Below are 13,533 nucleotides of genomic sequence, written 5' to 3'. Positions count from 1 at the left end.
CCTTTATAAGGTGACTTCCAGCTGATATGAAATAGCACTTATAGTCAAAACTCCAAATATTTGGTCGGAGAACATATACTTGATCGAATTTATTTTCTGTGATAAAGTTCCCATAGTATTATTTTATACTGCTCTGCTACTTCACTACTCCTACCAGCATTGGCATTAGCCCACCAACTCTGTTCTAAGATGCTGCCTCATTCATTCATTTTCTTCCAGAATATATATTTTAGTGTAAATTTATGTTTCCCGGGAGTTTCTTAAAAAAATGAAAAGAAAGATAAAATTTTAAAGCATATACTATTACCCAAAATTACTAAACTCATAACATGCATATTAAATTCCTGTTTTACTAGAAACAGGGAATAAAATGTGAAACTCAACAGAAATCTTAGCACACTCCATTAGTAGTGTGGAGTCACTGACCTCTAATTTTGCATGTTCCAGATTTAGTACACTGTTTTAGAAGAAAACCTGAAAATTGATATCAAACGTTTCATTCTAGAAATCTCAGGCAACATTATAATGATGGACATACTGTAATATGACTAAAAGCAGGCTTTTGAAAGTAACAATGCTATGCCAGAAAGTAAGAATTTACTTAAAATTTATTTACTATATCTCTGGACAGTTGTGTCTTATCCTAACATCTGTGGCTTTATGCATGGAAATGCTCTGTGAATAAATGAGTTTGCCTCTTTTCCTTAACAAAGTCACTTCAAAACAATGTTCATTCTGCCTCTCAACAAACTTGAGATCTGAATAAACCTTGTTTTGCAATAACTTTTTCTTATTTGGTTGCCAGTAGTACAATACCTTAACTTCTCCACAGCGGTATGCAGTGTTGCACTCCATCAACCTTACAACCTGGATCTCACTTTAAATTCCAGAAGGAAAGAAGAAATTGAACTTTAAAGGACTATAGGAGGCAAAGGAGATAAAATTGCTTTGCCAATTGTCCTTTGCTATCCTTTTCTCGGTACATTCTCTTTTCAAATCCTCGCCTCTGCCTTTGAGGATGCTGCCTTCAATTTCTCTATGTCTGTGTTTCTGTCTCCCTACCTCCCTCTATAGAAGAAAAAAAAAAGCTGTTTTTCAGTTTGGAACCTGCAACTGCTGGAATTGAATCCATGTACACTAAGCAATCATTCTAACAGAAAAAACAGGAGAAAGCACTATTGTAAGCCATGGGCTGTATTTTGGTCCAGCCACTTTCACTGCAAAAACCAGTCCGTTTATATTGGTTTTGGTGGTGAGCTGGGAAATTTGATTCACCCTAATGATGCTTCCAGAATCTGCCCTGGCCTTCTATTTTCTTGCAGTTCTTAAACTGGTTCTCACTATTTCCCTTCTGAAACAGATGTCCTGCTTAATGAGACCCAGGTCCCCTCCTTGCTTCCCCATTTCATCACCTTTTGCCCTCGTGAACAGATGATCCCACGGCCCAGCCTTAGAGCTAATAATTAAAGTGGGGGAAAAGAAAGAAAGAAAGAAAACCCACCCACAGCAGAGCAGCCTTGGTCTTTGCAGATGAGATTCTGGCTGCTGACTAAGTTGCATTTCCCCAGAATCCGGGACAATTCACTTTGCAGGGCTCTGTCTCTCACGCAGCTTGGTGCCCCAGGAGCCACTTTTCCAAACCTCTTAAGTTCTTTCCCCTGGCTATGCTGAAGAGGGGGGCTTCGTGGGGAACCCTTTAACACGATTAATTGCGAAGTTAATGCCGGCAGCGCAGAGAATTTCAGGCACCCGGGGCGCTTCCCCCCGTTCTTAACCCCGGAGGCTCTGGCGTCTGTGCAGAAGGTGCAGGCAACAAAGCAACTTCAGACGCGGTGGCAGGTGCCAGGGCGTGGCTGCAATTGTCTGGCATCCCTTTTCCAGCTGCCCGCGCCACCTGAGCGGGGTGGGGGGGTCGGGGGAGGGAGGGCGGGCCGAGAGGGTGGGCGGGCAGGCCGGGGCTCACACGCACGCCGCCTCTGTTTGTACACAGTGCGCTCCGGCTCACGCTTCATTGTTCTCCAAGTCGGGAGCTCGGCCGCCGGGGCCAGCGCGCCGTCCGAGGGGCCGCCGCCGCCCGCGCCCCGCCCCGCCGAGACCCCCCCCCCCGGGAGCGCGCCCACCCCCGGGGAAGCGGCGTCGCTCGCGCCCGGCTCCACTTTCTCGCCCTCTCCAGGAATTTGTTTCGGGAAGCGCTGCGGGAAGAAGACATCTTCCCCCAGCCAGCGCGGGGCGGGGTCTGTGGCTCCCCTGCGGCGCCTCCGCGGCGACACTGCCCTCCGCGGCGACCCCGGGCCAGCTGGGGCCACGTCCCGGAGCCGGGACCATGACGCGCTGCTCGGCCGCCGCTGCTTGGCTTTTGCTCTGGCTCAGCCTCGGGATCCCCCAGTTCTGCAAAGGTGAGACGGTGGGCGCTGGGGGCATCGGGTGCGGGACAGGAAGATGCCCTCCCCGGGAGTATATCGCGGTTGGGGGGCTGGAGGCGGTCCCCCAAGCGCACCCCGGGTGGGGAGCTCCGCGGGCGGCGTGGAGGAGGTGGCGCGGCTCGAAGAAGTGCTCCCAAAAGTGTGCGGAGTGTAGGGGGAGCTGCGCGGCGTGCGGGGCGAGGGGTTCCGGGAGGTGGCCCGAAAGACCCCGACCGAGAGGAGACGCGAGGGAAGGGCGCTTTGGGGAGACGGAGATATCTCGATGACTCGGCTAGCGGGACGCAGAGCATTGCCTAGCTCCCCCGTGTTGCAAAGCGCTACGGGCTCCTGGTACCGGGCGGGTTTAAGTCGGGGGCTCGAGTCCGGCGGGCTGGGGTGGGCTGGTGGGGAGCACAGAGAGCTGGACCGAGCACCCCGCAGTCGAAATGACAAGCTGGAGAAGCGGGGGTGCTGTGCGCCGGGCTCCAGGCCGGGGCTGAGCGATTTGTACCTCGGAACCCGGAGCCTGGAGTTTGGCCGAGGGGGGGTGGAGACGCGGCTGCGGGCTCAGGGTAGCTCCCGCTTCCACGTTCCGGGGCGCGCAGCAGCAGAACCCGCCAACCCGGGGGACCCCCGTCTCCCCTCATCCCAGGGGCGGCGAGTGCGGCTCAGCACTCCCCTCGGGTGCAAGTTAACTCTTGGTAACCGAGAAACGTGCCTGGCCAGGCGGCCCTCGCGCCCCCGCCCAGGAAAGAAAAGTTGTGAGATCTGGTTTGGTGCGGCTTTTTCCCTGACTTCGAGGGGGGTGAAAAAAAATAATAACCCGAGTGTTTAAAAGAGAAGGGTAAAAAAAATCCCAAGACTTGGGCGAGTCTTCCTGCAGAGTTGCATGTAGGACTTCAGGGTCCTTTGCAAGGGGTAGTTAAGAAATTACAGTCCGGGTCCCGACCGCGTCTCTTGGCGCGTCGGGGCTGAAGTTGGCGCCGGGAAAGCGGATGGGGTCGACGCGGGGGTTTTGGGGAGGCCGAGCCAGAGACACCTGCGGTCCTTTTACGTGTGCGGGTGCTGGAGGCCCCTTCCCAGGGGTCCGCGGGTAATAACACCCTCCGCTGGCTGCTTCGAGTGGCGACGTGAGTGCCCGACAGGGGGTTTAAACGCCTTAGCCTTTAAAAGGATTGGACTGAAAAATGAAATAACGTTGACTTCGATCCGTTTGAAATCAGACACTGCGGGAATATCTTATACCACGCATCCACGCACTCACTCCTCTATTGGTTCTGCAGGAAAACGGAGGATTCTTGGGCTACTGTTTGCCCAAGAGGCCGGGTATTCCCGCCCAGATGCCCTCCCTGACCCGCCGGTGGCGATCCGTGGCTGCGCCTCGGCCTCCCTGGTCTACCCCGGAACGCGGTTATTCCCCCACCGTGTAGGCGCGCGTGCGAGTGAGTGTCTCGTCTGCCTTTCCCAAGCGCCCTTCCCGATTCCTGGCCGAGGCAGCCACTTTATTGAAGGTTAAGGGTGGGTTAGCGGCTCTGTAGTTAACTCGGTCGAGTAGCCCGAGGTGTGCAAAAGCTGGTACTCCCACCAGCGCTGTTTTCCCCATTCTCCTCTTTTCCATCTGGATTTCTTTGGCACTTTGATCCCTTGGCAGGCAGGAGAAAGGGAGAACTGCAGGCACTCCCTTCTCCTCCCCTCCCACCTCCCTTCCCACGCCGAGCACGAAAACACATACACTCACCCACTCACACGCACCTAAGCCTTGCCACCGCCGCCACCATCTGTCCCCACGCCTAGGCGGCGGGCGGCGGGGGTGGACGGGATGAGGGAGAGCGACTCCCGTGCCACGGGCGCTCCCCGGCGCGGTGAGTCCGGGCTGGAGGCATCCTGGAGCTCTGCCTCTTAAAGATACCCAGCCCCCGAGCACAGTTTACTCCTCCAGGCAAACCAAGGGAGGTGATGTGGCTTCGATAATCCTTTCTTGGCTGCTAGACAATGCGCGGGCAGCTGTGTACTCCATCTTCTCCAGGAGATCTCTCCTTTCTTAGCCAGCCTTGCGGGGAGAGGGAAAGACGCCTTGAGGAAAGAAACGGACTCCCTCCGTCTGCCATGAGCCTTTTTGGTTAAACTGGCCCCTTTCTGATTTACTTCTCTCTGAGCCCTGCAAGAAGCTAGAGTGCAGCTTGCACGACAGCTCCAAACAATTAAACTTTGAGCAAACTTATTGAAGCCAGCGTTGTCCCCGAGAATTTCTCAGGCAAACGCACCCCACCCCAATATCATTTCTCCACTGTACACCTTTTTTTGAAACTAGTGTTTCCCTGTGTGGGTTGCAATTTACTTACATCAGTGCTTGGGCTTTGATAAGGACGCGCAATTCCTTTTATTAGTCATTTTTATTTTAAAATTAAACCAATGGATCAGTCAGATTGAATATTTTATTAACTCTTAAATTATTCATCGTTATGGGTTGCTCTAAAAAAATCCAATAATATGCATACAGTTGCAGCAAACACGTGACATCTTATGCAATCTGTCCCTGCGCCTGCAGTTTGTGCCTGAAGTCTTTAAGCAAATGGCACTGTCTAAAAATGTCTAGACATGTCCTAAATACTATGAATCATTGGCATTTACACTTCCTTTTTACTTAATTCTGTGTGAGATTAAATTATTACCAGAACACTCTCACTTGAACTAATAAAACGATGCGGCTATGCTTTTTTATGACAAACAAGGTTTTTTGCTTTCAAAATTATTGCATATTATGTTCTTATTGCTTAATTATATGATCATTAATTTTGGGGGAGGTGGCCATACGGGATAGTGCTCAGGGTCTTCCTACTGGCTCTGAGCTCAGGAATCACTCCTGGCAGGCTTAGGTTACTTAAAAAATTAACTGCTAATTTATGTTCCAGGTGGAACATATAAAAATAATCTGGAAGTAGTGATTTGGAATAATATCTGTGTGCAGATAAAGTATCCTGCAATGTAAGGCAGGAATGCAAAATGTAGGCCATGGACATCACTGAGATGCTGCATGTTAATTTCCCAGCCACCCCCTCCACCCAAATCTGGTTTAGTAAAAGTTTTTGATTATTTTATAAGTGTTTTCTTACAACTGAAATGCATATATGCACATATATAAATTATGTAATGAAGCAAAAATTTTTTAATAATAAAACTTAATGATTTAAATGGGGTGGTCTAGTTTTCCTTTCATGATCTTGAAGTTAACAAAGATCTTTAACACTCGGCAAGTGTGTTTCACTTCCATACTCTTCTCTAAATTAAAATAGTTGAGTTTTTCCTCAGTATTTTAAGTTCTACACTTATATAAAACCTACATTGTAGGCTGAGCGTATCTCGATAAGTTTTAGTAGTTTGTCTTCATCATATGATTTTTCCCCCTTTTTATAAAATTACAATCTCAAGTGAAGATATATACATGGTTAATACTAGCTAGGTTATTTAACCTTATTTTGGAAATTGCTTTGCAGTTTTTTAAAATCTAAATTAACAGATCAAATTATAAATTTTACTTATAATTTGATTATAATTCTCTATTACTTAAAATTAGGTCATTTTATTTTACTATGAATTTAATATTTTGTAGGGTTTGTGAAGAGGGATGGACTGTATCTATTATCACTTGTGTCCAATTTTAAAACCTGTTGATAGTTTCTAAAGCCTCGAAAAGTAATTCTGAGATTTGTTGTTTGCTGAATACACTTGCAGGTTCGTAGCTTTGAGTAAAATTTATGATGTAGTATGTTCGTTATGTCCTTGCCAGAATTAAAAAAGCGTATACACAGAGACTACGAAAAACCCCAAAGAACCCAATAGTGCATACTTTAGAATTTAGTTCAAATCACAGGAACTCAAAGTGAGTAAGGACTGGAAAAAAAAGAGCAACTTTTGCAAATATGTACTTATGGTAATGTATTCTATCACAGCAAGCCAGTTTTGAATTTGTAAGTTGAACTTATTACCCCAGTTCTTTAGAAACTGACAATATTATTATGGGGGGAAAGCAGAAAACTAAATCATAGCCATTTCTTCATTTTTCACATCTTATCTAAGATGCTTAGCATTAAAAACAAACAAACAAACAAACAGAAAATCTCCTTGTAAAGTTCTTAGTATTTGTTGTTGTTGTTGTTGCTAATCAAAGCAAACATGCTAATATATACAGAGTCAAATGAGTGCCCACTCAAAAGTAAAGTAAATGTTGAAGTTTTTCTCATATTTCTGTGATAAGTTAGGACTTGAATTCTGTAAAAACTCAAACAAAATGACTTACCAGTTGGCAATAACAGGTCTTTGATTTGAGGGAAGGGAAAAATAAACTGGAATGAATCAGTGCTGCCCTAGCCAGTAGGTGTCAGGATAATCAGGATCTTTTAAGGGAAAGATGGAAACGAGTAAGAGAAGTAAACTAGTAAATGTTAATATGTAAAGCCTCATAAAGTGACTTTCTGTTCTGTAGAGACTATATTAGTTTTCATTGCTCTTCGTAGGAAAAGGAGGGTGAGTTTTAAGGGTCTACTGTTAGTACCACAGCATTTTAACAGTTGCTCTAACTGCTACAAACAAGTCTTGATTGAATTTTTTTTTTTAGGAGTCCCTATGGCACTTTTCAAAGACACATATGTATATTATATATAATATATTATACATTATAATGTTATGTATTATATATGATACATAGTATATATTTTATATTATAATAAGTAATATGTTATATGTAATATATAGAGACTGATGATCTTGCAGTAAAACAATTCCTACTGAAATATTTTGGAAACTTTAAAAAATTTATTTAATTAATTTTTAATCGAATCACAGTGAGACACACAATTACACACAGTTACAAAAGTTGTTCATGATTGAGTTTGAGTCAAAATATTCCCACATCTTCGATTCACCATTGTACAGTTCCCACCACCAGTGTCCCTACTTTCCCTCCCTGCCCCTACCTCTACTCTATGGCAGGTACTCCCCCCACCCCCCCACCCCCGTGTCTCTCTCTCTCTCTCTCTCACTCTCTCTCTGTCTCTCTCTCTTTCTCTCTCTCTCTTTCTTTCTCTCTCTCACTCTCTTTCTTCCTTTGTTCCATTACGGCTTGAAATAGATATTGAAAGTTTATCAGGCATTTAGCATATTAAAAATATTGATCATACTTTAAAAGCCTGCATTCAATATTTTGATGTTTTATAAATAGAAATTCTATTATATCATTATAATGGGTAGATACTTTCAATATTCTATCTATTCACATTTGTTAATATTTGCTATACTAATAAGAGAGGCCTAATTATTATCCTTTTCTATCAAGGTATAAAATGTATGCTGGAGCTTACATATTTTTAAGTAATACAAGACATTTAGCTAAAAGAGACTAAATGTCATGACAAAATTATGATATTACCTATTTCAGCCAGGTATCGATCCTTCTGTATGTACCTTCTGTATACCAGTCACTGTCAATGACTGGGGCTTATTTTGTTAAATTGATCCGTAACTGATAAACCTTTCTCTCAAGTTATAATATCTGATGATGTAGTCTTTAAAACCATGCTATGGAGTCACCATTACACCCTCTCAATTTTCTCTTTATGTTTTTAGATGGTTTGCCCCAACCCCCTCCAGTTTGCTTCAGTGGTATATTTACTGTGTATTCCTAAAGTCTCTCCTTGTTCTGTCCTCTCCATATCCATTCCCCCATTTCCCTTTTCTCATTCCTCTTGCCATGTTCTTGATGGATAGTTACTTGAGTAACCATTGCACTGGCAAGTCATGCCATCTGTTAAGAATGAGCAAATATCCCAAACATTGAGAAATGTTTAGTTCATTTCCTATGAGGTGGAAAAGTGATAATGGGAAGTCTCCATTGTCAAATCCCGAGGCTTCAAGCATTAATGGAAGTAAATTGGATTTTGAATTGTAGAGCAACTCTGGATTTTATACATTGATTTGAGGTGTTCTGCCTAAAGCTGTCATTTGGGAAACAATTTGTATTCACAGTATTTGGAAAAGATTTTGCTTTGTCTGGCTATATGGCTGAAAAGTTTGGAGTATGCATCAAAATTTCCAGCTGTTCAAATTTATGCTTCATCTTGGTGAGTGAATGAAATAGAATCGGGGTTAAGGTGCATAATTTGCATGTGAGCGACGCATAACACTTTCAAAGTGTTTGATCCCCATAACCACATGATTTCTTGCACATGGCTGGGTACACCTTTAGAGTCCCAATAGCACTGCTGGTTTGGTCCCAAAGTACCCCTTGAGCAATGCCACGGTATTCCCAGCAATCTTGGGTCCACAGGTCCTGAGCAGCACAGCTCCATACATTCTCCAAATCTCTGACCTGATTGAGAATTGCCTCCAAGAACCCCACTGGGAATTAAAAAAAAAATTATTAGAGAATCACAGTGATGTACATTTACAAACTTATGAACTTTTGTGTTTGCATTTCACTCATACAGTGATAGTTTACACATCCCTCCACCAGTGCCCATTCTCCTCCACCAATGATCCCAGTATCCCTCTCACCACCCCCACCCCATCCCCCACCACCCCACCCTGCCTCTTTTAAATCATTCTATATTTAGACTTTATGTCATCTAGATAAGTCCTTTTCTCTTGCTTTTCAAGATTCTTACTCTGATCCAGAAAAACAAAGTATTTGAGGTTATAAGTCAGGCTTAATCATATTAATAAAACACGGTGAGTATTAAGCATGTATGAAACTGAAAAAGCATATGCAAAAGCAGTGATACCTATGTGAAAAATGACACATTTGTAAGGAAAGAAAAGTCATTCTAAAGGTCAAAAGGCATTATAGTGTAGAGTAGAATATGAAAATAATTATTGCTAGTATTGACCTTGCATTCCAGATGAAACCTCACTGCCAGTGTGTTCAAGAATTTTGGAGTTAGAAAGGCAATTAAATGCACAATTGAAAGAAAACGTCAAAAATGTTTACGTTTAAAATCTTAAACTTTGTGATTTAAAGAATTAGATATCTAAAATATTTGCTTGTTTGAAAACTTTGTTTTCCCATCATTTCAGAGAAAATATTGTAAATTTTTAAGTGATTTTTCTCACTAAAGGAATAAAAGCATTAAGAGCAGGGATCAGTTTTGTAGGAACAAAAAGTAGAATGCACAAGGATAGGATGGCCTGTAATTATTTGGTTAGATTTTAGAAGAAAAAAAATGTACAACTATTTTCTTTAAAACTATACTTTATTTTGGAGATAGTAGCTGTGTAGGATTTGTTCAACTGAAGATTTATAGTGCATGTGGTAAAGTGAGGATTTAAGTACAAGAATTTAGGTGAAGGCTTTTTAAGTACTAAAGCACTTTCGAATGTGATTGTTATTTGGAGAAAGAAGATTGACTCTATATCTTAGCTTTACTTTCTCTGGCTTTTAAACTGTCTTTATCAAAACTGATCAGTCTCTTGTGAAATAATTTAATATAGTGTGACATTCCATAAATGGGTTGACCAAGGTTTTAATCTGTTATTACATGATAGTGTGTTTGATTCAAAGGTAATCTCTAAGTGGGTTTCGGACCCATCCCGTATTCTTGAAGGTTTGCACTTGTGGTTTGATAAGTCATTTATTCAGGGAAGGCAAAGATAATCCTCCAGCATGGAGGTCAGGCTGACCATTTACATTTTATTGATACTGGAGATTTTATGAAGACAGGGTAAAATAAGCTCATGACTCTTGAGCAGGAAACACTTGAACAGTCAAGTGGAACCTTGGAAGAGATTTTATTTGAATCAAGTTGACAAATCCCTCTAAGAAATGTGAACTCTAGGCTGCAGGCACTGAGTTCGCATCTTTGTTGCTCTTCTCCTCTCATGGTGCTCTTTCCACATGGTAATTGACCTCTAATTCTATTAACGTTGGGGCTGGAGTGATAGCACAGCGGGTAGGGCGCTTGCCTTGCACGCTGCCAACCCGGGTTCGATTCCCAGCATCCCATATGGTCGCCTGAGCACCGCCAGGGGTAATTCCTGAGTGCAGAGCTAGGAGTGACCCCTGTGCATCGCCGGGTGTGACCCAAAAAGCAAAAAAAAAAAAATTTATTAACGTTATTTTTTCCTATTTCTTCTTGTGCATCTTACTTTTCTTTCTATAATTGATTGCTCTATCATAAATGCTAACTCTGTTTGAAATATCTGAAGGCAAATTATTACTTAAGACACTTTAATACTTACACGCTAAGTTTTTGTTTATTTTGGTGTTTTCTACAGGCCTATTTCAAGCCAAGCAAACACCGCAACTAAGCAATTAGCAAAATTCAAAATAGTCACCCAATATTTATTGAATTGAATGGTACTTTTTCTTGCTTTGAATTTTTTTGGGGGGTCATACCAAAACAATCAGGGTTTACTCCTGGTTTATTCAGGGGTCACTACTGGCCTGACTCTGGGGACCATGTCAGGTGTCAGGGATTGAACTCTGGATCCCTCTGCATGTGGCAACTCCTAACCCACTCTGCTACTTCTTTGCTCCTATAACCACGCATTTTATACAGCAATATCTTTTTTTTTTTTTTTTTTTTTTTGCTTTTTGGGTCACACCTGGCAATGCACAGGGGTTACTCCTGGCTCTGCACTCAGGAATTACTCTTGGCAGTGCTCAGGGGACCATATGGGATGCTGGGAATCGAGCCCTGGTCTGCAGCTTGCAAGGCAAATGCCCTACCCTCCGTGTTATCACTCCAGCCACAGTAATATTTTTTATATTTAAAAAATTCAAAAAATTTCAGAAACTTTAAGAGCTCCATTGGTCAATTTCTTATGTAATTGTTTCTTAGAACCTGTGTTGTAGAATGAGTCTGTATTAAAAAGACTTTTTAACAAAGAGTGTTTGTTTGAAATGTAAAATCACTTATACATGGTATAAGTGGCTTTTTTGTTTGTATGTTTTGCTTTATGGGCCACACCCAGATGCTCAAGGGTTACTTCTGGCTTGTGCTTAAGAATTACTTCTGGTGATGCTCAGGGGCCATGTGGTATCCCAGGATAGAACATGGATCTGCTGTGTGCAAAGCAAATATCCTACCTACTGAATTATTACTCTGACCCACTAAAAAAGTACTTTTTATGTTTGTTATGCATATTCAGTGAAAATAAAGCTGCTCCTCAGAGGCAGTTTTGTTAAATAGATTCGGGCATTTCCAGTCCTGATTTTTGACCTAGCAGCAATAATTTTTAAAGCATTGGTCTGGAATATTTTGGAAGGGGGACAACCATCATGTTAAAACACCTTGTTTGCCAAGCTAACAGAGATATTCATGTTTAATCTCTCTCTCTCAAGAACTGTGGCTACTGTCTACCATTTATAGAGTACATGCTTTCTTTTGCATGGTCTTAATGACCTTCTTTGATTCTTAAAACGCTTTGGACCAGTAACTACTACCATTTACATATGAATGAGAAAATGGAGAGTAAGAGAAGTAAAATAATTTCTTAAAATAACATAGTCCTGATCATATTTTAGATCTAAAATATAGCTTAAGTGTAGGGTCTTTTTTTTTAACTACTCAACCAATCTTTGTCTCAATATCACATCTTATATTATGGAGATGTTTTATAAGTGATTTCTTATTTCTAAACACATTTGATCTAATGACTGTGTATCTTGTAGGTGTAATGGAAAAGATAAATCATATTTTCCTGAGATGACATTTTAACAATTTCATAAGTAAAATGTCATTTCTCTTTTATTCAGAGAATAAGCTTGGAGGATTCTCTTTTTGGTTAGAAAGAGTTCATGTGTCTTCCAGAATAACATGTTAGTAGTAAATATAGTGAAGATGGAGAAAGTGTAGGAATACTCGAGAAATGATTGAAATGCATTTTCTCAAAATCTTGCCATTCACTTTAATTTCAAGATGATTTTATGCTTTATTTTATATTTTTCATTGGTATTGGGGGAGAGTGCATCCTTGGGCATGGGGTCTAGCCCAGCTCATTACTCATTAATTGGTATTGGGTGGACGCAGAGACCTTGTTATGCTTGGGCTCAAATCAGGAGCTCTGGCATCATATTAAATAGCAACACAGACGAGTGGATGGAATACTACATACCAAAATAAAAGGACAAGGAAGAAAGCTTGAGCATGTGACACAGGTATGCCAGCACTTCACACTTTCTCCCCAGCCCTTTACTTTGGTTTCCTAGTGCTCTTTGATATTGCTTTATTGCTCTTTAATATGTGTATAGGAATGCCTTCTCTGTAATTTCCAGATACAGAATATAGGACAACTAGAATTTAAAGGTTAACAAGGTTTTTAATTCCTGCTAGTTTAATGAAGTTATTTAATTTGCCTTACTTCCTTCTGCACTTAATTATATTTCTATGTAAAACCATTAAGAGTTTTTACTCAAACAAAGAGTCTGAATATTCTCAGATGACATGAACTTGAGAATTGTATTTTCTGGTTTATTTGGACAATTATTTAACCCAAATGCATTTATTTAATAAACTAGAGTTGGATTTGTTTTAAACATTTTAGGAAACTATAAAAACCACTCCATTTGATATTAGATCATCCTTATTAGTAATTCTATTTTGACACAGCACTTGATAGTTGGAATGAACTTCTACATGCTTTATTCACTCTTTGTATATGATAATTACACAATGATTAAAATTTCTTATTCCTCTCCTTCATAACAGAACATAAGCAGAGAGAGCATTCTAAATGTTACTGAGCAGATTAGGTTCCAGCGCTTTGAAAAGGTAATTCAAGCAATGACAGAGTTTGAACTTGACTCTACATGGTTCTGATTCCAACTTATTTTTTAACTGTTTTTTTTTTCTCCTCTACGGCTTTGCTGGAAGTAATAAGAGTTGTGCTCTTTTCTAAGTTCCTTGGCCTCTCAGCATCAGAAGTCTGAGGTAGTGTGCCTAACGCTGTTAAAAACTATCTCAAATTGCTGCTGAGTCCGACCTTTATACTTTCTTGCATCAATGCCTCTGTCCCTCTTTGGAGTTCATTACTAACCATCATGACATTCTGAATTTCCACAGTGGTTTCAGAATCTTGCTTCTTCTCTACTGGTTATTGCTTTAAAGACCTGAACACCTGAGGTCCATGGAACTATTTC

General features: G+C 41.8%; 1 protein-coding gene across 2 annotated transcripts in view; it reads left to right on the top strand.

Moving 5' to 3' along the window:
- The first annotated feature begins 1,958 nt into the window (after window positions 1-1,958).
- Window positions 1,959-13,533, top strand: part of EDIL3 (EGF like repeats and discoidin domains 3) — a 476,915-nt gene continuing 465,340 nt past the window's right edge. For both annotated transcript variants that reach the window (XM_055132006.1, XM_055131999.1), the window contains exon 1: window positions 1,959-2,396. In XM_055132006.1, the coding sequence (XP_054987981.1) occupies window positions 2,324-2,396 (73 nt within the window). In that variant the 5' untranslated portion in view covers window positions 1,959-2,323. The remainder of the gene's footprint in view (window positions 2,397-13,533) is intronic.

The sequence above is a fragment of the Sorex araneus genome, chromosome 1, assembly GCF_027595985.1.
Source record: "Sorex araneus isolate mSorAra2 chromosome 1, mSorAra2.pri, whole genome shotgun sequence".
NCBI lineage: Eukaryota > Metazoa > Chordata > Mammalia > Eulipotyphla > Soricidae > Sorex > Sorex araneus.
Note: the sequence above shows the minus strand (reverse complement) of the source record. Positions and strands in the feature narration are given on the sequence as shown.